The sequence below is a fragment of the Anguilla rostrata genome, chromosome 15, assembly GCF_018555375.3.
Source record: "Anguilla rostrata isolate EN2019 chromosome 15, ASM1855537v3, whole genome shotgun sequence".
Taxonomy (NCBI): Eukaryota; Metazoa; Chordata; class Actinopteri; order Anguilliformes; family Anguillidae; genus Anguilla; species Anguilla rostrata.
In genome coordinates this window covers 28,036,933-28,062,380 of record NC_057947.1, presented here as the reverse complement: position 1 = coordinate 28,062,380, position 25,448 = coordinate 28,036,933, and the positions used below count along the sequence as shown (strand labels likewise).

At 46.1% G+C, this 25,448-nt stretch overlaps 3 protein-coding genes across 6 annotated transcripts; all 3 read right to left on the bottom strand.

Moving 5' to 3' along the window:
• Positions 1–380: 380 nt before the first annotated feature.
• On the bottom strand, positions 381–9,893 carry grtp1a (growth hormone regulated TBC protein 1a). 4 transcript variants are annotated; one of them, XM_064311385.1, is made up of 9 exons: positions 9,607–9,893; positions 9,133–9,224; positions 7,667–7,818; positions 6,765–6,923; positions 6,155–6,279; positions 3,245–3,341; positions 2,001–2,173; positions 1,495–1,680; positions 381–1,158 (listed from the first exon to the last, which is right to left on the bottom strand). In XM_064311385.1, exons 2-9 carry the CDS (start codon positions 9,210–9,212, stop codon positions 1,066–1,068), a joined length of 1,065 nt encoding a protein of 354 aa, XP_064167455.1. In that variant the 5' UTR covers positions 9,213–9,224; positions 9,607–9,893; the 3' UTR covers positions 381–1,065. The 4 variants fall into 4 exon arrangements, with proteins under 4 accessions (XP_064167455.1, XP_064167454.1, XP_064167456.1 ...); XM_064311384.1 differs by having other exon boundaries at positions 9,659–9,892; XM_064311386.1 differs by having other exon boundaries at positions 9,477–9,618.
• A 5,118-nt stretch (positions 9,894–15,011) lies between these two features.
• On the bottom strand, positions 15,012–18,657 carry LOC135241299 (putative protein FAM47C). Its single transcript, XM_064311555.1, has 4 exons — positions 17,946–18,657; positions 16,297–17,567; positions 15,529–16,158; positions 15,012–15,047 (listed from the first exon to the last, which is right to left on the bottom strand). The coding sequence occupies exons 1-4, from the start codon at positions 18,655–18,657 to the stop codon at positions 15,012–15,014; spliced, it is 2,649 nt and encodes an 882-aa protein (XP_064167625.1).
• A 198-nt stretch (positions 18,658–18,855) lies between these two features.
• LOC135240993 (inactive ADP-ribosyltransferase arh2-like) lies at positions 18,856–25,180 on the bottom strand. The gene is made up of 7 exons (XM_064311077.1): positions 24,796–25,180; positions 22,372–22,536; positions 21,769–21,894; positions 21,338–21,478; positions 21,083–21,210; positions 20,372–20,504; positions 18,856–20,171 (listed from the first exon to the last, which is right to left on the bottom strand). The coding sequence occupies exons 1-7, from the start codon at positions 25,022–25,024 to the stop codon at positions 20,014–20,016; spliced, it is 1,080 nt and encodes a 359-aa protein (XP_064167147.1). The 5' UTR covers positions 25,025–25,180; the 3' UTR covers positions 18,856–20,013.
• Positions 25,181–25,448: the final 268 nt, after the last annotated feature.

The window sequence follows — 25,448 nt, the reverse complement described above, 5'->3', positions numbered from 1 at the left end:
CCTCATCACAAGCACTTGATAAACAAATTGTCACTAACATTACAGCTATTATGATCTTCATCAAACAATTTAACACAGCTGTTAAATGCTGATATAAAGGGTACGTTGTACAGGTAGATTTTGGGCATGAAATAAGAGAAAGGTGCTGAAATGAATAAAAACGTAGGGACAAAGTTGACAGTTTAGTAAAAGAACTAAAATGCCTAAATACGCATTAAGACAAATGCTCCTGCAATCCACACACAATTTACCCCATACCTTGGCAGGAGAAAAAAAAAAAACTTTTATCAATGACCATTTCAGGGGTTAGTGCCTCAAGCATTTTACACACAAGGAGCGCGTTTTAGAGTTCTGAAATAATTTGCCTTGTGATTCTAATGTGAATGTAGGTTGTGATGATCAGTTTATTGCATTCAGACTTTCATATTGCTGAAAAAAAAAATCAACATCCTCATACCCACTTCCTTCCCCATGATGTTTTAGCAACACTAATCGAGAAAGGATTTAGATTGTGCAGTTAAGGTCAGAAAATAGCTCAGCCGGTTAGCCTTTCTGTTGGTGAGCAAGGCTTTATGATTACATTCATTACTTAAGGATGCAAGAGTTGTGCCCCCTGTTCCAAGTTTTCTAATCTATATGTCCCCTGATGTTGAGGTACCAACACCTTATCAGCACATCAGAGCCGTTCCTTATAGCAGATCTGGAAAATAATAAATCACAGTACCTTCCCAGGGCTACTTCATGCCATGTTACAGCTTCATTACACCATGAGAATTACCCAAAAATATATGCTAAAAAGTGCAAAGTTATGAAAATATAGTTAACAGCTTTCAAATTTAGTAAGGTGTCTACCGCCACACTTTAAGATTGAATTCACCTGTTAGGAAAAACGCCACCTGGAATCTTCAGTCATGGGACTGCTGTGGTTCTGCGTGCACACATCTGTGTTTGATTCTGTGTACGTGTGTCGTGAAGACGCGTAAATCTTTACACTTAGTGCAAATCAGAGTTTGGAATGTTTCAGTGTCTGTCCGTGGGGGTAGGGGGTAGGGGGGCGGGGCAAGGTCACGATTCCTGAGCCACGATTTGTGCTCGGCACCTCTCCCGCATCCTGTTGATGGTTGCCATGGATAAGCTTCCGGGCTCAGTGAAGATTCTCTGCAGAAGCAAAGACAAATACTGATGACGACAATACAAGAAGCATGTACACTGTATGCGACTGAACTATGCACACATTTATGAGGTGATACATTATGAGGTGTGTCAAGCTGTGCATGAATGGGAGAGAGAGAGAGAGAGAGAGAAAGACAAGGTTACTGGATTCTCTTGACTATTTTATCTGAGCAGTTGTGTCATGTACTGGTGGAAATGTTATATCCATATTTTTACAAAAATGGCACTGACATACAGGTAAATTAGATACATTGTCAATCAGAAGACCTAGACCCTCTACGTTCTCTGCACTGGGACAGGAATCCACCTGGACACCCTCACCTGCATAAAGGCGTGGCAGTTCTCCACGAAGCCCCCCTTGGTGAGGTCCTTGAAGCGGTCGCACACGTCAGGGAAGCTCCTGGCCTGCAGGATGTGTGCCTGGTTGTGCTTTATGAGGGTCAGTGCCACACGGAAGATGATCTTGGAGCCCTCGTAGAAAAGGCAGTCCCAAATCCGCAGCACTGTCTGGGGGGAGGGAGAGAGAGAGAGAGAGCCAAGCGGCTGAATCGGGCTCTGGGCTCTGCAGCACAGCTCAAACAAAGGCTCTGATCTGTGTGTTTATACCTGACCACACCTGTGCCCACAGCACACCTTAACACTATCCTTATCCGCCTCCCTCCACCCCTGTCCACCCCTTCTTTATACCGTAACCCTCACATCCTCTGACCCATTTCCGTTCCCCCCCTCCTGAGTGCCCTGTCCACCTCACCAGTGTCCCGCCTACCTCCTGTGTGCCCCACCCACCTACCCACTGCTCCACCCCCTTTCCCAAGTGTCCCACTCACCTCCACAGGCAAGACGTCAATGAACAAACAGATGAACCAGCGCGACACCACCAGTGTCCACATCACGCCTTGCTCATGCATGACCTGCCACACAGCGGGGACCTTGACCCTCACAAGCTCCCCCAGAACCTCCTGGTCCGTCTTCAGCCCCAGCATAGCCGTGGCGTAGTAATCTAAAACGCACCGAACATTCCCGCCGTCACACAGTGTACTCAGTCACACATTCAGCCAGGGAAGACTCCTCTGAACCCGTCAATGTGGGAGATCACAAATATGTGACTAGAATCTTCTTAGCTGAACATTCTAATACTGATGTCACAATCACTACTGGTAATTGAAAGCAGTGGAGTTTCTAAAACACTGACTTATAATTTTGAAATAAATAAAATTACATTACAAAAACCTAGGCAGCCTGTGCCTGTGGTGTGTCAGCCAGATCGAGACAGTAACGCAAACACACAGACACACAAACACCTTTGACCCTGCTGTTGGGAGTGGAGACACAGCCTAATGCACTGATCTGGCAAGGAGACCTGACTGCATTTGCATTGATATTTTCAAATCAGCTGGTATCTGAAGGGCTTGTGGGGACCTGATGACAGAGCTCTGGTCTGGGCACAGGGAGCACGGTGCCAGAGCAGGAAGCTGGCACGGGGTCCGGGTTCGACACTTCCTGCATGGTCTACGCGGGGGGGATTAGCCCCCCCTCGCTGAGAAGGTCTCAATAAGCTCACAGCAGATAAAGGCTCATGTGACCACCAGCAGGTTTATTCATAGCCCAGGGGTGGAGCTCCCAAAATAGAGCCTTCCAGAGCTTGGGAGAAGAGCTGCAGGCCACCCCAGAGCTGTCCCGCTACACTTCACCTATTCCTTACACCTTTTTAAAAACATTTTATTTAAATTTACACTCTTTCTTTCCTTCTCCACTCACCCCCTACTCTCTCCATTCTGTCTTTCCCTCTCCCCCCCGCTTCCTCCCAATCTTCGCACCTCCTCACCATTTCTCTCCGTTCCCTCTTTATCTCTCTCTCTCTCTCTCCCTACTCCTCATTCCTCATAGAGGTCAAATACTCCACATGCACAAGCTGACTGCATGCAGGCAGACAGACGGACGCGTGCACACAGTCTCTTGCCGATGCCAGAAGAAAGGGCAGGGAAACGAGTGCAGAGAGACACGAGTGAATGAGACGGGCGGGTGAAGGAGAAGGAACAGAGAGTGATGTGCTGGTGGCGATAAGACCCACCAGGTAGTATCCGACCCAGCAGGGCATCGAGCAGCCAGAAGGACTTCTCCTCATCTTTGGTGATGATGAGGAGGTAGCCTGAGATGAAGTTCATGCCCTGAAACACAGAATTATCCTGTTAGCCAATGTTAAAAGTGTGTATTGTGAACAGTCACAATGACACAGTCGTGGCTAGCTAGCACACTAGATAGAAAGTGTTTGTGTCGGCTATTTTTCCTATTTTACCTTTATTTACCCAGGGTAGGTTCGCTGAGCATGGATGCTCTTTTGCAGGAACGCCCTGCTTCACACTCACTCATAAACTTCTCATACACATTCACACCTGGGAGCTGTCCAGTACAACCACAATCCTCTATCGTTGGCCACTGAGCAGCTCCACTGGAGGGAGAGAACATTTTTTAGCCAATTAAATCAGGGGATGATTAGGTGGCAAGTTTTTTGCGAGAGCCAGATCTGGGATTTTAGCCATGCCGGCAAATGCTTTACAGCCATTTGCTTTAACAGCTTATAGTTCTCTCCTAAGCTATATTATTAACAGCAGCATTAAATTGTAGCCTACATTACCGTATAGGGTTAAGGTTCGTCTGTCAGCAGGTGATATTGACGAACGCATTAGGCCTGTGCCTTGCAGGCACTGTGCTACTAGCGACAGCATCTGATCAGATGAGCTCCTCCGTGGCATTCTGGTGCAGCAAGTGAAAAACTCCACATCCTTGAACTACGAGCATTCCTCTGGAGACTCCTACTCCTCCGACGAGTGGCGCCTTTTATTTAGGCTACATCCCTGAAATATGCGCTCCGTGTTTGCTTTGTCCTTTTGAGGAACAACAGACATAATAGCGCGTATTGAAGCTGCTGCTTCTTCCTCCATTGTCCTCCTAGCCATCATAGGAATGCGTTTATATTTTTTTGCTGACGACGACCACAGTCAATGTCGGGCGACAACAGAACGTTCGTGAGCGCTCAGCGATTTCAGTCGAGCGACACTCTGTCGCTGGACTATAAACTGGCCTTAACCCTTTGAGGTGTGAGGTCACTGAACATTATAATAATAATAATGCTGATGTAACTATCGCTACTGGCAATTGAAAGCAATTGAGTTCTAGAACTCTGACCTGGAATTTGGAAAAAAAAATTCTGTATCGTCAGCTGTGAAAACCGACCAGCTGTGAAAGCACTTCTACCCAGGGGACATCATCTTATCAGTTTTTTATATTCTCAAGAATTTTCTCATGAGGACTGACTGGAGTCAAGAGTCTCTACACTTCATACCTTTAGGGAGTACATGAAATTCAGAGTAATATTAAACCCCACAACCAAAAAAATTGAATAATATAATATAAGAAATAAAATAATTTGAGATATCTGATTGGCCTGGCACCATGACATCAAAGCAATCTAAGAACAAGGGTATAATAATACATATAGCTGACTGCGTTTGCTTATAATACAAAGAAATTAAGTATATAATTCCGTTTAAATAATATTGTTGATTTAATTCCAAATATCTGATAAGTTTAAATGTTTTTGTTCACTACTGTAAACCATGTTAGAAGCAGAAAAATCTAGAAATGACATGCTGGCAGGTCTATGTAACCTTCTGTTACACTGACATTCTTCCAGGGATCCATGTTGCCGCAACGACAAATAATGTTCCACATTAAAAAGCAGAGGCAGGCGGACATCGGGGGTGAGACTGCCCGACCTCTCGGGACATGACACCACAGCCTGAAAGTGCTCATAAACTGCAGGATCTGGGCATTTTTCCCGTGGGTTCTCTTGCACCCCCAGCCCCCCCCCCCCCGAAGCACCCAGCGTCACAGCATAGGGTACTGATACTGGAGCGTAGGGTATCGTTCCCATTTTTATTTTCATAGTGATGCTAAGACGTCCGGTCCCACACCGCCCAACTCAAATAAAGATACTTCACACGCTGCTGACACTGATACTTCCTCACTGTGAGCCCAGAGACACTTAAGTGCAGATCCAATGGAAACCCATCCCAGTGACATGCACCCTCTCCTGTCTGAACCAACTGCTGCGCAGAACGATTTCCTCTGCCCGTGCTGCTGCTCACACGCCGCGGGTTTGTCCACGTACGTCTAGGACATTCAAGAACAAACTCACAGCAAAAAACCAACTAGAGCCTTTCTATCGTCATCACACGCCGACGACCATCCTGGCATCCTGCCGCTCCCAAAGATCAAACAGGACAGAAAACCACAGAACCGCCATTTTGAAATGCGTTGAGTACCTGACGCATGACTCCCACGTAATTAAAGATTACTCAAGGGTAGTACACAGGACTCCACAGGCTCACACGTCTGTCTGTCCGTCTGTCCGTGTCAGAGAGTGTCTGTCTGTTGGATAGGGGATGTCCATTTGCCTGCCTGCCAGGAGGTGCTGTGGATTTAATCCCCAGACTTCCTGAAAGACGGAGTTGCAGCGTGCGTCAAAAGCAGCTCCTGTTCCCGAAGGGAAACGCGCAGCCGTGCAGAGTGTGTACACACTGCACTCACCTCAGCGTTTCAAAGGCTCTGAAGGGCTGCATTAAACAAACAGCACCGTATGTGAATAACAGGGAGTGTTCCTCTTTCCTGAACCACGAATAGAGCCTTTGAACATTACATTAAAGGCATTCAGACACTGAAAACTATGTTAGAGCTATGTTATCCAGAGCAACTTACACAACTTTTTAGCATTCTTACAAAATATCTATTTATACAGCTGGATATGCAACTGAAACAATTCAGGTTAGGTACCTTGCTCAAGAGTACAACAGCAGTGTCCTACCTGAGAATCAAACGCAGTTCCCTACCCATTATACTACACTGCCACCAAACACTGCACCACACCAGAGAGGACAGATTTAGGACAGAGTTAGCATTGGGCACAGAGATCCCTCAGCACCTGGCAGTATCCCACGGCCTTGTTGTGGTGTCCATAGGCCACCAGCACATTGAACAGGGTCTTCTGTAGGCAGGGGTCAGAGGTTTTGCGGAACTGAACGTTGTCTGGAAAGGTCCTGTGCAGGTCTGCAAGAGTAAAACTGCCATCACAAAATGTTCTCACAGAGCTACTGGAACGTGTTATGAATGTGAATGTTATAACATTGCCATTACAGGGCAGGAACATAGTGAGAAAGTGGTGTTGGCTTTTCCCCATCCCACACTTAAAGTATGCAAGCTAAAATCAGAATAATGTGAGACAATGGGAGTGCAGGTGAGATCGGGAGTGCAGGTGAGATCAGAAGCACAGGTGAGCTCAGTGACGGTTGTGCTTCACAGCTGCTGGTTGACAGTGAATGTGTGTACTGAAAGCAAATTCAGCTTCTATATTATGTAAATGTCAAAGCAGAAGTTGACACAAAGACCCAAGCAAATAGTTCCCGTTTGCAGGCTCTCAGTGCCAATAACAAAAACACAATTACAGGTAAGGGTGTAGGCAGTGGAAATGATTTGTTTTAAGGCACCAGACAAGAAAAGATAATATGAAGAGGTGGAGGTCCAAGAACACCCACCTGTGCGAATGGTATCCACTAGCTTGTCATCATGCTCTGACTCCAGCAGCTTGTGGTAGTACCCTGGGTTTCTCTCCATTCTCTCCTGGGCCCCACTGGCTAGCATCCAGATGAGGGCACGGTGCTCATTGGGAATGCCCTTCCGTACATACCGCTTCACTGCAGAAAACACGGACGCTATGACGAACAGCACCACTGACACAGGACGACCATGACATCATTTCCATTCCCCCCCTCATACGTATTAATTTAATAACATAAATGTTGAAGCACTGTAGATGCACTATTTTTTACTTTTACATTAGTTTTAAATTGCAACTGCAAAATACCATTGGCGATGAGAAAACTACACCTGTGTAGGCTAATGCATCGTATGCCACAAGATTCAACCAAAGACTGCGACAAGAGTACTTCCTTCCTTTCTGTTTTGCAGCGCTAAATAAACTATATAAAGCAACTCTGAAATCATGTATGTCCATCTATCAAAGTTTATGCTGCTTTACAGATAAAATTCGGTCGACTTCTCCTTCTAATCTTTGTTACACCCAGCTCGACTCAGGAGGCAAGTCACAAGAGAACAAACTGGATGGGCCAATAGGACGAGCACACAGTGTGCACCCGGTGCTTAGGGGAGCTGTAGTATCGTGTGGTATTACCTAAAATTGACTTCATTATTTGTAAACTACAAAGTTTTTTTTTGTCATAGAAAATTGTACAAAAGGTCACCCGACAAAGAGGATGGTAAGAGTGACAAAGTTAAATGCCACTGTCGAATTCTTCTTGCCTTTGGCCAGTGGCAGGTGTTAATGCCAAGCCCTGATAGCAACCCTGATGTGCATGGGAACGCTGGTGTGTGTGTGGCAGAGGAGCCCTGATGTGCGTGGATGTGCAGAGGAACCCACCTTTCAGGCTCCGCTCCACCTTGTTGTGCCCTTGTAAGAGTTTTGACCACTTTATGGACCTCCTGGTGAGGACGGCCAGATACTCTGACATCAGCTCCTCGTAAGACTCGTAATCAAAGTCTTCTGGCCTCTCAAACCCGTAAGGATCCACCCTGCAAGGACAAAAGCACAGGGTGGGCTGAGAATGGCCAAACGGCTGCTACAACTCACCAGCCCCCTCCACCCCCCTCCCCTACCCTACCAACCTCCATCTACACACAGAACTGCCTTCAGCGATGTGGGACAGTCACAGGAAGAAAAAAAAAAAAACAGTGGATCGATTCTGGTAATGCGATGAAATAAATGACCCATATTCCCATTAACAAACAACAACAACAAACAAAACAAAAAAACACAAAGGTAAGCATCATTTCAAAAAATATTTCTTTAAATTGCAGAGGAGTGAATTTTTGCAGCCCACTCAGTAACCTGCACAAGGTAGCTGCTTTCCAGCAGGATGACTGACATGGTGAATGGTGGCCGTATAAGAGGATGTGAGCCACTAGTGTTCAATAACAGTGTCCTAGCCACGAGACTAAAACAAAAGTTGTCTTTACATAACTTATGCAATGTTAAAGGCACTCACATTCCCGTGAAACGTGTTGTAGGCCATTATACAATAAATTATTACCAAGGTGTGCAAACCATAAAAATGTAGGCTACTACTATTTGCAGTAAGTTGCGCAGATGCGTCGTTAAAAACAAAACTGATGTTTGTTCACTTTGAAAAGTAACGAAGTAACAAAAGTATCAAAAAGTCAGGACCCAAACATAAACTATCAATACTGGAAGGAGCCAAGTAATTTGACACGCGAGGCGTGGGAATTTCAGTGGCCTTGAGCTCATGATCAGCCGACTCGAAAAGCACATGGCAATCTTGTGTTGTCATATTCACATATCTTTGTTTATGAATAAGTGAATTTCATCCTAATTCAAAAGATAAAAGTGGTCATTATTCAACTGTTCCACGGCCCCGTTCACAACACTTAATGCTATCGTCTAGTCACGTTCAGTTGCATCACATGATTCACTAAGCAAATAAAATAATAAAAAAACGGCTCTAAATTACAAGTTTTATAAAGAGCGTATATAATACCCAGAAAAGGAAAACACTTCGCTAAATGGCTAGCTATCTGTAGGTTATACCGGTTAAATTGTGTAAGCCAGTGGCAATGATTAAAAAAATAAAAAGCAGTTAAACAGTAACTTTAGTGACTAAAACTTGCAAGCTCATAAGCTAAACAGATGACCTAGTCTATAATATACATGCACCTGATCCAAATGACTAATATTTGGAAAATATTATTTACATGCCACAAAATAAACTATCGTGTCAAGTGTGAAGGTAACATTTGCATGATGTAAACGTTGTAGCTATGTGTTCTTAGCTAGCCACGGTAGCTTTCTAACACTAGTTAGCCTGTTACCTCTGAATTCGGTCTTTTGCAGTGTTGCTGGTGCCTGGATAGTGGTGCGACGAACGGGTCCCATTTGCTTTGTTCTCCATTGCGAACCAAGGCTAATCGGCCAGAAAACAAAATCAGTTTAAAAAAACAACCTGGCAAGATCAAAAAACTTTTTATTCCTTTACTGCGGACATTTAAATAATATAATAGTCAATCCATTGCAGAATCTGATATAAAACAAGTTGCAACGAAATGACAATTCCATTGAAGTGCAACAGGCACAAATTCCCGCGAGGACGCGGATCCCTAGCTCACGGACACTCCAAAGTTCATCACTCCAAAGCAATTACGTTTTTGCGCCGTACCGTCCCCAAAGAAACCAGTTTCGTCGAGGCGCTCCATACAACCAAGATCTTACAGGGTTAAATCCAATTTCCCGGCTAAAGAAAATGTAGGTAGTCTAGTTAAGTTAGTGTCCGGTGCCCATTTCTTAACCTTGCTAGTCCGCCGCACCGCGAGAGCCTTTCACGCAGGGTTTATTTTGCACCTGTTGTTCACATCGACGAAACCTGTTCAAGGGCACGTTTCCCGCTTCCTGGTCGGATTCACTCCACTGTGAGGAATTGTCATGGCACGGTTCTCCGTTTCTACTACTAAATTTGAACCGATAATGACTTCGCTACACCGGGCTAGTTTCTGCCCTCACCGCCCCACTGTTACCAACACGACTCCTGAAAGGCACGCTCAGGTCCCAACTGCAGAGGTGGGGCACATGTCAATCAATTTGAGGCGGGGCTTCAGAAGAAAAAACTTCAAGCTTCTGTTCTGCTTGGGTGTTGACGGGCCACCTGGAGCGGTAAGACATGAGCAGGTTGCAGCAGCATACAGCAGCATACAGCCTACAGCAAGGTACAGAAGCCTATGTCTTTACAGCAGTTCTATAATTTTATCAGAGGTTAAGCCTACGCGAGCATCCGACTTTTGAACCTTCAATCCGAGACGTAGACCATATTAAATAGAATAATAACAACCCAAACAAAGTCACGTGTCTTTTTTAAATTTTTTTTAAAGAATGTTCTGAACCTAGTTCACTCCGCGATGTGTCCTTTCTGCTTGTGTGCTCATAGAAAACTACCACGATTAGGAATTTTCACTTGCGTTAGGGGTTTTTGAAAAAAATGTAGGCTGAACATTAAGAAGGAAATATATGGAAGTCAGTGGGAGGAGTATACGGAATGAGAACATTTTTTAGGTTTATTTTCAAAAAACGGAATACATTCCTGTATTCCTGTTTTTTTTTTTTTTTACAAAAAAAAAAACATCTAAAAAAATATGAACTGTGTATTGAAGTAACCGATTTTTAGATTCTGAATCTAGATTTAGAATATTTTCTTGGTTTTCACAACACCAGTCCTTTTATATTCAGTAGATTTAGTTCCCTGCCCACCCTGGCTACCTCAAATCCTATCACTTGATCCCTTTTCTGACTGGGATCTAAGTGGATTACCATCACCCCACCTGTCTGCTGGACACTATTTTCAAATTAGATTACTTACAGTAAGAATCATAGGATGACTGTATTGCAAGCAGTATTCAATTATCACCTTTTACACTAAATAATATGAATTATTGACATTATATATGGGAAGGTCATATGCAGAATAATTGCCAGGGTTACAGAACCCTGAATGTTCTGAAACCTTTGATTAGTTTGTGGGTACAATTGAACCGCCATTTTGTTGCTCTCATTTTTTTTTTGTGCTGAAACCAGCAGAAAGATCACAATAGTGTGAAATAAGTGTACACTGCGTTTGTGTGCAGAACAATGTGTGTGCAGGCGCTCTCTTCTTGTGTGTGCTGATGCATTTACTGTGTTATCGCTTGCATTGTTTTAGCGTGGTGCTTTTGTTTGAAGGCTGTTTTCTGGACGGTCTTTCCTCTTTGTTGTGACAACGGCCTCGTCAAGATAGGGAGGCCCCGGTGACTCGGTGCTGTCGGTACACAAACGATGGTCACATCTGGGTCAAGTGGAAAATTTCTGTTCCACAGAATAATGTTTATCCAGCATCATTACTGCCGGTCCACAAGCACTCCACAGCTGAGATTTGATCCCATTCCGCAGTCTAATACCTTCATCTTAATTCACACCGTAATCTAATCCGCATTTTCTAATCATTTGTTGTTGCTTCAGCTCACCAACAAGAACGACATGGTGCAGAGAGTTTGATTCGCACTCAGTCTCAATTGGTAAAACAGAGTTGCTGTACCCTGTTATAATGAGGACAAATAAACAGACAATCAGACTGACGCATCAAGCCAGTCACAATTCCCTTAGGGAGAGGCTACTAATAACAAACTAATTCTTTGGAAATAAGCAACAATCAATATATTTGACATGTATAGATTTCAGATAAATTACAGCACATATTTTTTTGAATTGTATGTGTCCTTTCAATTATTTAGCACAGTTAATGAAATGTTAGTGCCATTGACAGCAATGAAAACGCACATGATCTTCAGATAATGTACTTCATTAAAATAAAATGATCATGGTTATTACAGTACAAATATCTGGTTATTGCACATGGGCGCTGCCCATTGGTGGAGTGTGGGTAAGGAAAAGTGACTTTTGCATTATGTGAACCGTCCCGGTCCAGCCTGCAAATACACACCCGAATGGTAATCTTAGGAGGCTTTCACAACAGGGACCCGGACCCGGATCCAAGTACGCTTGACCCCAAAGTCCAGTTCGTTTGATTAGTGTGAACACTGTGTACCGTACCTGGGCACGGATCAACGAACCGTGACCGGGTCCACTTGAAAAGGTGGTCTCGAGTACGGTTCATGTGTACTCCGGTATGGTTCGCATCAGGTGTGAAAACTACGTACAACGGAGTGACTGCATTGAATATGACCTCAAACTAGTCGGCTGTTTGGCTTGATTGACTTCTACACTGGCGAGGTAACATGTCCGTTGGGTGACGGAACAACATTACTAATGTGAAAGCTGAGCGGCGGGGGAGTGGAGAGGGGGGGCAATCGTACTCAGGCACGGTAAGAAGCAATCGTGCCTAATATGAAAACGCCCTTAAAAAAAATAAATAAAATGAAGTCAAAGAGACGATCAGTTCATTAGATTGCTGGAATGACTTTCCTGGATGACAGGACTTGAGTTTCAGTCAGACCTCACTTCTGAATATTAACAGCTTGGATTCCTGTTACACAATCCTTACTTGAGAGAAAGAATAATTTATGAAGGGAAATACAAGCCTACCAGGTTTTGTTTTTCCTACCTGTACCTCTTTCTTGGCTCTTCTTTACTGGGTGAACCTCTAGTAGTAGTCACCAGTCACAAGGCAGTCAGGTGAATGGAGACTATATTTTATCTTTAAGGTTTTAAATGGATTGGCTTTGTAGCCATCAAAGGGAATGGCTATGTTTTTAGACCCTAACACATGATCGCTTTCTCTCAGTCCGATGACCACATTTTTTTATTGTGACGAGTGATTCTTGTGACGTTGCTCGTTATGAGAGCAGCCCAGGTGCGCCTACAGTGGTCGTGACACAGTCAGCAAGGCTTCTGTGATGATTGCTCCCAGACGACTCCTGGAAACCGTGTGATCTTCCGAGGGCTCCCTCGTGCTCGTGTGAAATCCGAAGTGTGCTCTTAACTTGTCACCTCTCTGGGAGGCTCCGTTAAATGACTTCAAACTGCTGTTCGACAGCGTGTAAACTGTCCTGGTGACTCTTTGTGTATGTTACCCAAGATGGGGAGGGCTGGAGCCTATCTTGGCTTGCATTGGGACAAGGGGCAGGAATACACCCGCGGGTAACGCGCAGACAAGGGGTGAACATGCAAATTCCACACAGAAAAGAGACACAGAGAGGCCCGGGGATTCAAATCAGGATTCAAATCAAGGCCCTTCTTACTGTGAGGCGACAGTGCTATTCACTGCACCACCTTGCCACCTATAATTGCAGCCCGTGAATTGTAAGCACGCCAACTTACAATGGTCTACAGAGAGATGATTTGCACCAATAAGGCCACATTATGTCAGAAATAATAATTGCATGCTGAAGAATACACTTCTCATATTCACATCCCCGGACCTTTAATCAACCAGATCAACTAATGCTTGTCAGTAATGTGGTACAGTATATGTCAAATGATTCCTTTAGAAATAAGACGGATTTTTAACTGATTACATTTCAGATTGACAGGTGAAATCAATGGACTCCTAATTTCTGTGTGGACACCTGGTTACTGAAACTAAACCAAATGAGAAAATTGAGAGGAAAAGTAAAAGGGGGAAAAAAGGTACACTTGAACTGTGCTTAAAAAAAGGAAAGAATTAAGGAAGAACGATAAGTACATTTTCAGTTTGATCGATCACAATGTTGGTGGGGCTGTTTGGGACAAGTCATAGGGGCTTGGGGTAAGATTAATCGGAATATGTAATAGCACAGGCTGAATTTTCAAATTCATATTATTTATTGTGTAATTGCATGGAGTTATGAGCAATGATGATTGTTATTATGTCCAATTACTTTTCAATTATGGATACATTTCTAATATAATACATCATAGTATTCTTGATTTTCAACAGTCATTTCATGTAACAGTCAGAGTCCCAGACTGGACTATGACCCCACAGATTTAGTGTTTCTCACATGGCTTTTGAATCAGTGCTTGTCTTGTTTGTGAGGGTTTTCTCCCCAGTGGGGAGTTATTTTTATTTTATTTTTTGCTTCATGTGCTTGCTATTTGGGGGTTCAGGCCAAGTTTTTGCTCTTTTTCTGCTACTTTGTAAAGCGTCTTTGTGACGGTTTTCTGTAAAAAACATTCCATTCATATTAGGCTGTGAGACTGACGGTCCGTGACATTTACAGAAAGACCCAGCTGGGAGTTAATTCTAATATCAGGTTATCTTTCAGTCAGTGTGCATGGGTTCTGTCCCACTTTAAAGGGATACTTCACTTCCTAACTTTTTTCCATGCTATTTCAGTTTTATTGATTGTTTATGTTTGGCCCAGATAGATTTTTGTGTGTGTCGAAGGATATTTTAGTAATTTACAGTTTCTGATAACCTTCCAGCTCTACAGTGGCAATCACGAGGCTATTTGGGGGTTTGAGATTTGAAGCAAGAAAACACACTCTAGGTAACTCCAAAGCAAATTATACAAATGTTATGCCTCCGGAGGCTGTACGTGTTCACATTACCCGGTTATTCCTCAAAGAATTTAGCTATTTAGTGCTATTTCCTGCTGAGCATGCGGCCTATGACTGCTGCATTCAAGGAAAGAAGTACTGGCACAATATAAAAATTTGATATTTTTGTTTATAATTGTGAATGAACTGCACAAGCTGCTTTGGGATCACTTGTATTCGATTTGAAGGAGAAGGGCACAGTGCAGGATGTGTGTGTGTGTAGGGGAAGGGGGGGGAGCGTCTTCAAACATCCAGTCTGACTAAAAAGGTTTTGGAACCATTGGATTGACATGAGGGTTATTCACTCAGAGCACTTGACGGAGGTGTGAGACCACAGGCTGACAGGTCAGAGCAGAGGAAAGGGACCCTGTCAGCGGGTGATGTTAGAATGTGAAAGTGTCTGCAAATCGGATGGTTTTGGGTTTGAAGGGTTCTTTCTCAGAGGTTTCTTCGTAATTTCGCGTCCGGTACTTTGGCCCCTGTGAGGGGGTGGGACCACCATTCTGTTCCTTTTTTGAAAGAAAGTTCTGATTGGCTGTTGTCTGGTTACTATGGTAGTAGTCCGGGGGGTTGTTTTCCAACAACGCTTCACTGCTTGTTTGGGTAATCTCCAGGGTAGGCTTGCTTTGAGAGCTGTTTTGCATGTCTGTGCCCCTCCTTGTTTCCAGTGGAAACTGTTCCTCTCCTGCTGTCACCTGGACACCTGGACCAGGTGAAAGAAATGACCCTGGAGAAGGGGGCAGGTGGGTGCATGAGGATGAAGCACTGGTGCCAGGGGCCAAGGGTTCAGAGAGTGGGAGAGGGGATGCTGTTTTATGGGAGAGGTTTTCAGAAGGCTGAGGTGATGGCGCTGTTTTAATGAAAAGGTCTCTGGAGGGCAAGGTAGAGGGTGCAGGTTTCGGAGCTGGGGGCTTTGAAGGTGGCAGTAATGGTGCTGTTTTCGGGTTAGTAAGGGGTGAGGGAGACTTGGGCACAGATGGCTGCTCGCAGTGGAATGTAACTTTGGCACTGGTAGGTCTGCTGTGAGATTCACCGCTCATAGCCGTACAGTCCCGTTCTGGAGTCAGCGGTCCACGTGTTCGAGGAAGAGCATATCTTGGGAGGTGTTGCTGAGGAGCTTGAGAGAACAGTTGGACTGGGTGTGGGGCTGCCATTTTGTCTGTTGTGGAGCTCAGATCTAGCTGCGGCTGTTTTCTGTCCAGCATTACTAGAAGACCTCTGGATACCTGTGAATCTGAGGCCTGATAGTCAGGGTTGGATACCTGTGAGTTTTGGGCCTCAAAGCCAGGGTTGGATACCTGTGAGTTTGGGGCCTCAAAGCCAGGGTTGGATACCTGTGAATCTGAGGCCTGATAGTCAGGGTTGGATACCTGTGAGTTTGCGGCCTCAAAGCCAGGGTTGGATACCTGTGAATCTGAGGCCTGATAGTCAGGGTTGGATACCTGTGAGTTTGCAGCCTCGAAGCTAGGGTTGTATACCTGTGAGTCTGGGACATGATAGTCGGGGTTGGATATGTGTGAGTCTGGGGGCTGATAGCCAGGGTTGGATAACTGTGAGTTTGCGGCCTCAAAGCTAGGGTTGGATACCTGTGAGTCTGGGGCCTGATAGTTAGGGTTGGATACCTGTGAGTTTGGGGCCTTAAAGCCAGGGTTGAATACCTGTGAGTTTGGGGCCTCAAAGCCAGGGTTGAATACCTGTGAGTTTGGGGCCTCAGAGCCAGGGTTGGATACCTGTGAGTCTGGGGCCTGATAGTTAGGGTTGGATACCTGTGAGTTTGGGGCCTCAAAGCCAGGGTTGAATACCTGTGAGTTTGGGGCCTCAAAGCCAGGGTTGGATACCTGTGAATCTAAGGCCTGTGAGTTGGATATGTGTGAGTCTGGGGGCTGATAGCCAGGGTTGGATAACTGTGAGTTTGGGGCCTCAGAGCCAGGGTTGGATACCTGTGAGTCTGGGGACTGATAGTTAGGGTTGGATACCTGTGAGTTTGGGGCCTCAAAGCCAGGGTTGAATACCTGTGAGTTTGGGGCCTCAAAGCCAGGGTTGGATACCTGTGAATCTAAGGCCTGATAGTCAGGGTTGGATACCTGTGAGTTTGCGGCCTCAAAGCTAGGGTTGTATACCTGTGAGTCTGGGACATGATAGTCGGGGTTGGATATGTGTGAGTCTGGGGGCTGATAGCCAGGGTTGGATAACTGTGAGTTTGGGGCCTCAGAGCCAGGGTTGGATACCTGTGAGTCTGGGGCCTGATAGTTAGGGTTGGATACCTGTGAGTTTGGGGCCTTAAAGCCAGGGTTGAATACCTGTGAGTTTGGGGCCTCAAAGCCAGGGTTGAATACCTGTGAGTTTGGGGCCTCAAAGCCAGGGTTGAATACCTGTGAGTTTGGGGCCTGATTGTCAGGGTTGAATATCTGTGAGTCTGGAGCCTGATAGTCGGGGTTAGATACCCATAAGCTCAGGGCCTGATAGTCAGGGTTGGTTACCTGTGAGTCTGGGGCCTGATACTCAGGGTTGGACACCTGTGAGTTTGGGGCCTCAGACCCAATGTTGGATACCTGTGAGTCTGGGGCCTGATACTCAGGGTTGGACACCTGTGAGTTTGGGGCCTCAGACCCAATGTTGGATATCTGTGAGTTTGGGGCGTCAAAGCCAGGGTTGAATACCTGTGAGTCTGGGGCCTGATAGTTAGGGTTGGATAACTGTGAGTTTGGGGCCTTAAAGCCAGGGTTGAATACCTGTGATTTCGGGGCCTGATAGTTAGGGTTGGATACCTGTGAGTTTGGGGCCTTAAAGCCAGGGTTGAATACCTGTGAGTTTGGGGCCTCAAAGCCAGGGTTGAATACCTGTGAGTTTGGGGCCTCAAAGCCAGGGTTGAATACCTGTGAGTTTGGGGCCTGATTGTCAGGGTTGAATATCTGTGAGTCTGGAGCCTGATAGTCGGGGTTAGATACCCGTAAGCTCAGGGCCTGATAGTCAGGGTTGGTTACCTGTGAGTCTGGGGCCTGATACTCAGGGTTGGACACCTGTGAGTTTGGGGCCTCAGACCCAATGTTGGATACCTGTGAGTCTGGGGCCTGATACTCAGGGTTGGACACCTGTGAGTTTGGGGCCTCAGACCCAATGTTGGATACCTGTGAGTTTGGGGCCTCAAAGCCAGGGTTGAATACCTGTGAGTCAGGCTTGGATACCTGTGATTTCGGAGCCTGATAGTCAGGGTTGGCATTCTTGGACAGAGGCTCAGTGGAGTAGGCTGCAGGGTCAGTAGTGGATGACAGGTGAAGAAAAGGTAATGCAGGCCTGGTTTTTAACCCATGAGGCTGCCGCTGTGGTATTCCAGAGGGGGAGATGAGATTAGTGAAAGGGTCGGGATTGGAGGATTCTGTCAGTGTGGTTGTTGGGGGATGAGAGAAGACCTCAGCACTCTTAGCAGGGCTGGGCATCGCACCCTCCTCAGACACAGAGGAAGACTGTACCATTGCTTTGGAGGAATAAAGTGGCTCCTTCTTACTAAGTCCTACCTGCAGTTCTGGCACTTCACCTTGATCCTGTGACCATGAATCTTGGATTTTTGCCTGTAGCCCTGTCACCCTCTCCCCACAACCTTTCTTCTTCTTCGCTGAAACCTTACCTTTCACCTTCTTCTCTGAATCCTGACATTTTTCATGTTCTTTGGCACCTTGTGCAGTCATATCGACGTTGGGTTTTGGCTCGGTCTTTGGGCAGGTAAAGTTGCAACCCTTGTGCACTGTCGCTATGACTTCAAATTTGCCAATCATGGCGGATAAAAGGGGGCCCTTGCCTAGCTGCTTGGTGCTTCCTTGCTCTTTGTACTCCTGTGTTGGTTCTTTCTTCTCCTTGTGCATCACGGCCGAAAACCTGGCAATCATCTTCTGCACGGAGGACCCCCCTGAGACCTGGGATCTCCTGCTCTCTCCCCGGCCTGTGCAGCAGGGGGGTTTGCTGCACACACCCCCTTCTCCCCTAGAGCGCTTCTTCACCTGGGGGCCCCAGCCCTCCCGGGGTGACAGCCCCCCCACCTCCCGCCTACGAGTTTTGGGTGACGAGGGGCTCTCCCTCATGAACTTGGCCTGGATCAGGTGGAAGGCTGTGATGTGCCTCATGCAGTTCCCAACGGCTGTTTTCTGTCCAGCATTACGCTTGCGTGCTTCTCCTGCCGGCCTCCCTGGGACAGTCAGGAACTCGGTCACGTACCCCAACAGAGTCTCTAGGACCCCTCTGATCCCTGGCTGGGACGTCCGCGCCTGTATTGCTCGTTTCAACATTCTGGTGTCCACGACCGTGCTTGGGACCACGGCGCCGTCCCTCGGAGTGGCTGGCATCTGTCGTCTGTGTGAAATAAAAGTTCCTGTCTTTGTTCCATGTGAGGCTCTGAAACAGTGAGTTTCAGCTCTTTAATTAAAATGTATTTAAAACAGGTAGCAACGTGGGTGGGATGGGAGTGGACTAGGTACATGTGTGTGTGTGGTGGTTAGTGGCAAAACACAACATCTCAACATAAAGAACAGGAGGTTTTCCAGTTCTCCATAAAGGTTTTCCAGTTTTTAATTTTCTGATACACATTATGATACACAAATGAAGCATTGCAGAAACCCTGAGATTGTATGCCCGGGAGAGGGCATAACCAATCAGAGACGAAGAGCTCGTTCACCCCCTGCAGATCCCAGTAGGATTTCCTAGAGTCTATCAAGCGACAATATGTAACAATATAAAAAGCAATTATTTTATTATTATCAAATAACTCCTACAGTATTTTTATTATGTTATTACGTATATTCTATTACATTATGTGCAATTATGTATAGTTCTTTCACCAGTCCCTCAAGTGACTGCAGTAATAATAAAAACCCTAATATTAGAAACTTTAAAACTTTCATCCTACTGGCTAGATTTGTTTCCGAAGAGAACACAGCCATTTGAAGTAATTTTAGCTGGATTTGGGAAAATCAATGTCTGATCTAATGCTGGGTCTGTGGTCATGATTTTTTTCTTCTGCTTTTTTCATATTGATTTTTTTCTTCCTAAATTGTTCATAAAATGAATGTACAATAAAAAAAGAATGACACTTTCTAAACATGTTGTACCCATTATGCTTACATCATCAGTCATGCCCCTTGATCCCCATTTTATTACTTAATGAATATTCCTGTTGTTATTTGAATGTTTATCTGATGCATCACATTAATTGTGCAGCTGTATGCACATGGAAGCACTCCTGTCAATATCAATACTCCTATACCTGTTATTATTGTTATGTACATTATGACATAGCATACCATTATGATTGTCATGATCATTTTTATGTATTAATAAAACAGCTGTGATTAAAAGGGGTACAGTGGCACACACTGCACAGCTAATGCACGTGGTTAGCATAGAAATCAGTGATGCCAAAGAGAAGGGGCTGGTGCAGCTAGTTATGATGTTGGAGAGAAAGATTCGGTGGTGCAGGTGCTGATATCAGAGTAAAGGATTCTGGGTACGGTTGTGATATCAGAGAGAAGTTTGTACAGTTGTGATGTCAGAATGAAAGATTCTGGGTGCAGATATGATGTGGGAGTAAGATTCTGGAACCAGTTATGATGTCATAGAGAAGGATGTGAAACACAAGGGTTGTGTGGGAGCAGCAAGAAGCCTTGGCACTGTGTGCACTTCTTTTGGTGGCCAGCAGGGGGACTTTACTTCTCAGGAGCAGCAGCCCTGTGGAGTTCTCTCCCTAACTCCTCCAAGCGCTCCCTCTTCTCCAAGTTCTGGTACAACCCAGCAGGGACCTGGTCCAGCCCATAAAGCAGCCCGTACAGACAGCCTGCGATCAGACCTGTGGCACTGCTCTCACCTACAGAGAGAGAGAGAAAGAGAGAGAGAGCAAGGGAATGAGAGAGAGAGAGTGTGTGTGTGTGTGTGTTTGTGTGTGTGAGAGAGAGAGAGAGTGAGTGTTGTGTGTGTGTGTGTGTATGTGTCTGCGTGTGTGTGTGTGTGTGTCTGTGCGTGCGTGTGTGTCTGTGTAGGGCTGTAATGCTGTCATTGTGTCCTTACCTCCATGAAACATGGCACGCCTGCAGAGCTCTGTCCAGTCTGCCCCGGAGGCCAGCAGGGCATCGTAGGCGATCATGGGTGCGTCGTGCCCCCTCCTCCCCGACAGCCCCTCTGAGCTCCAGCACTTGTACATCTGAGCGGGGGAGGGAACCGTGCGGTTGGGAGGGGGGGTCACATCTTAGCTCTACTTATGTACAGACTAACAGGGTTTTCTGCTTATCTCACTGTATGTTTCTCTCCAAATAAATAAATTCATATCACACTTCTGTTTTGCTGTTACATTATTGATTGATCTTCTTTGCACTGCAATCTTGTTATTTTGCTAAGTTGTACTTTGTGTTTTGTTAGTGTGTAATCCTCTTGTATTTTCACTAACATGCTTAAGTTGTGTACAGTCAATCTTAAGTATTCACATTTGTGGTTTCTGAGTATTTATCTCCCACCTCTAGAGTTACAGTTGCTCTTAACTCTGATTTATGCACTTGTCTTCTCACTGTAAGTCATTCTGGATTCGAGAGTCTGCCAAATGCCAGTAATATAAATATTTAAAAATTAATTCAGTAAAAAATTAATTCACAGCCACACTGGAAATAGCTTTTACATACATACAGGTATTTTAGTGTTTACCATATCACTACTTAACACAGGCACATAGCTCTTAAATATACGGATGTGCAGTGGAGGTTGTGTGTGCTTCTGGGCGCGCCGCACCTTGTCGTTCTCTTCAGCGTCATAGCGGTCAGGGAACTCGGCCTTGTTCTGTTCCTCGCTCTCGATGCCTCGCTCCTCCAGGTAGATCTGCCACTTCGCCTCAAAGTAAAACCACTTCTCCTGGTACTCTAGATTGTAGAGATGCACGCAAATTTCGGTTACACACAGCACGCATACATGCACACGTGCATGCACGCACACACACACACACACACACACACATTCTGTTACAATGACTCTGGCTTCCAGACCCACCTGCCATGTGTCGGATTGTCTTCCTGCAGTAGTCCTCGGCTTTTGGAATGACCTTCATGAGGTCACGACCCCAGCGCACCAACGGCTTGCCCTGTACTGCGTAGGAGGCGAACAGTGCCGTGCACAGCGACCCCAAGAAACCTGCAGGACAGACGCACATGGGGGTTACCATGACAACCGCGCAACGTGGGGCGTGTCCTGAGGGGCGGGCAGCAGGTGGGTTGCCTGTGGGACAGGTGTGCCATAAGACTAACAGATGTGCTTTTAGCAGAATGGGTTTGATGTGGGGGTGGGGGGGTGGGAAGTGTGTCAAGGAAAAGACAGAGTTTGAGATGAAAGGGACAGGTGTATTATTAGGGAAGGGGTGTGTTTAGAGAGGAATGGGTTTGACGGGAGGGGAGCAGCTGCGTTATGACAGGTGTGCGTCGTACCTATCGGGTGGTTGTGAGTCATGCGGCCCGTCTCAATGCTCACTTCCACCAGGTTGTCCAGCTTCTCCGGCTGCCAGTACCGCATGCCCACACACATGGCCTTGGTGGCTGCTCCAGATCCAGAGCCTGGAGACAGAAACTACTGACCCTGAGACCCTACAGACTACTCAAATACACACAGACCCTGAGTCTACAGACTACTCAAATACACACAGACCCTGAGTCTACAGACTACTCAAATACACACAGACCCTGAGTCTACAGACTACTCAAATATACACAGACCCTGAGTCTACAGACTACTCAAATACACACAGACCCTGAGTCTACAGACTACTCAGTTATGCACAGACCCTGAGTCTACAGATTACTCAAACACACACAGACCCTGAAACAACGGACTACTCAAATACACACAGACCCTGAATTTATAGACTACTAAAATACACACAGACCCTGAGTCTACAGACTACTCAAATGCACACATACCCTGAATCTACAGACTACTTGAATGCACACAGACCATGCCTGAATTTCAGACTACTCAAATACATAGAGACCCTGCACTAACACAAACACTTACATTACACACATTGCTCTGACCTTTCTCGTTGAAGGGTGTGTGCCACGCAAGCAGGAAGTTGTCCGGTTTCAGGTCTGTGAAGCCTTCCACGGTGCTTGGGTCTGGCGGGCGACCTTGCAGTGATGTCATGGCCTCCACGTACAGCCGTACCATTTCCCTGTACAGGTCCTCTAGGCACCAGAAATCTAGAGGAGAAAAACAACAGGTGTCAAGCAGACATTCACCACATTTGCTTGTCATATGAAATAACTTCAGCTACAGAGATTCTACTTCTTCTACCATCTCACATCCCCAATAACACCCACAACTTTCATTTCCATGACCCCCTGCAGCAAATAGAGGGAAGGGATAGAACTGGGCTATCTCTTCAAAGGCTAAAGCATAAATCAATGTACTGAAGGTTGCATTATTACAATATTTACTCCATATGGTCAGATCCAGGAGCGTCCATTTTAAAATGATGTTTATATACTGACTATAAAGAACAGGCATAGGAGTTTCGGTGTACATTCCACCAGGCATACACACACACACACACACACATGCACAGTAGAAGGCATTCAGACACGCACACACATACACACACATGTATACACACACACACGCACTCACAAATACATGGAGAAGGCATTCAAACACATACACAGTACACACACGTACGGTAGAAGGAATTCAGACACACACGCACACGCGCGATAGAAGGCACTCAGACGCACACATGCGCACACACACACACACACACACATGCGCACACACACAGTGCAGTATCAATCGGCACTTTTCCCAGGATGTTTCTCATTCCCCAGATGAGCAGTAACACTCAAGGCTAAGTTTAGCTGGAGCCAGCAGTGCCCTGGCAGGCAGACAGAGCATTAGCAGGTCCTGCAGGGACTATTGAAGTGACCCTGTCTGGCTCGGATTCACAGCTGTAATTCAGTAACAGGAGGAATTAGGTATGAGTGGTCAGGGGGCATGTCAGTGTGGACGGTTATGGGTGGGACAGATGTCTAATAAATTCTTCCAGTGCCTGCAGTGAGCTTATATTTAAGACAGAAACCAAATACAAAGACTGGTGAAGGATCTCCGATTGTCTATTCTGGGAAGAATTCCCCAGATGTGAGGATGAAAATATTCTTCACAACAGCACAGGTAGTGCACCACGAAATAGTTTTTTAGTGCAGTGTTTTATACACACAAACCTAAACCTGGGATGACTTTCAGACTATAGTATAAAATAAAACAATATGAATGTGTACACCTCCTGGACCATTGGTGTAAAACGGTGTTTCTTAAACTATGGGTCAGGAGCCAAAATAGGTTGTGGGAGTGTATGAGGTGGGTCCCAGAAAGAGTTTGTAGTCCATTAGGCTATGATAGTATGTGTATTTTATAGGTCCCTGAAAGGTACTAAACTTCTAATTTGGGTCCCAATATTAAAAAGTTTAAGAACCAATGATTTAAGGATAGACGATGGTCTCTCTTGTTATGAGCAGGTGATTCATTGCTAGTTTCCAGTAGAAGCCTGTGAGGAATGTGAATAAGCAGAGTCCTAATCCCGGGGTTATCATTCCCCCCTTTAGGAAGGCGGTTGGCTCTGGGCATGTTCAGGGGTAAAGTTTCGGCATGCAGGCATTTTGGACCTATCCTGCCTGTCAGAACCATTCCTTCTGTTACCCGCGGCTGTGGCTCTGCGTTTTAAGAGCACGCTATTTTAGACCTGTTTGTTTGTGCACCAAAAAGTGATATGAGGCGGCGATGCCATCATCTCCGTACGTCTAACGGTAGTGTTGAAGATTAGCGCAAGGCCGCTACGGCATTCGCTGTGTGTATTTACGGCTGTAAGGAAGATCAAACCGCGCAGATGAAAGGGGATGGCCGCGCAGGCCAGTGTGGGTTTTCCCCACTTCAAGTTCGGCCAATTCCGTACGGGTGCCAGTGTGCCCCGAAAGAGATGCAGCGCTCCTGGTCTCAGTGTGTGAGAAGATGCAAAATTCCTGGTTTCAGTGTCATTAGGAGGTACAGAATTCCTGGTTTCAGTGCGCTGTCGCTGAGCAGTAAGTGCGGATATTGTGGACAGGGATAGGTGTGGTAGAGAATCGATCATTCTGCTTTCGCTGTCACCGTGTGGTTGTGATCTTCATTCCATGTCGGACTTACATTGCTGACCGGTGAGGATGGGATTGCATCAGCTGTTTACCAGTGAAATATTTGGAATTTTGGCTCTCAAGAGCTATCCACTCATGGGGCGTAAGAGAAGTTTCTAGATGTCAGGCATAAAAACAATACAGCGTTTAAAAAGGGAAATAAATGGCTCACCTTAATAAAACCCTGAAAAGGAAGCTACGCTAACAGATGTTTTAAGGAGTCTGCTGTCCAGATGGGCACCAGTTTCAGGAGTATCTTGGTGTCCAGACTTCAGCTCACCTGTGCGGACGTCTCCTCACCTGTGACGAGCGCCTCGGCGGTGGTCATGTGCATTAGCATTCCGTCGCTCAGCGGCCAGTTTTCAGGGTCCAGCCTGAGGGCCCCCAGCCCGCCCAACGAGGCCAGCTCCTCCTGAATTTTCCTGCCCGAAGTGCAGCCCTCCCAGCGACCTTTGCGGTATCCCAGCGCGTCGCCCACGGCGCCCAGCACCATGGCGGCCTGAAACTTCTCCGTGACGTCCCCCGGCATGCTCTGACAACCGCGTTCTCGCTTACTCTCACTCTCACCTGGCTACACCCTTCTGCCTCAGCGTACACCTGGCTACACCCTCGCCTCTCTGTGACTGCAGTCTGTCTGTGGCCTCAGTCTGCTCTGTTTGGCGCGTCTGACCCCCTCTCAGCGAGTCCTCCAGCACCCACCCTGATCTGGAAACCCCTCCCCATTTCCACCCCCCCCCATCCCCCCCTCTTTCTCTCTCTCTGTCCCTCAGCTTGCCATTATCAGCAGGCTCTTTGTGTGTGTGTGACTGGGCTGGTATCAGTTATCTCCTAAAATGGGAATCCCCTCTGGTCCACGGGGGGACAGAAAATGTATCAGCTGACCCTAAGCGGTGCCACTCCTCCCAATGGAGCGGATAAGAATGGGCCAGTACCGCACCTCACCCCATACTGTC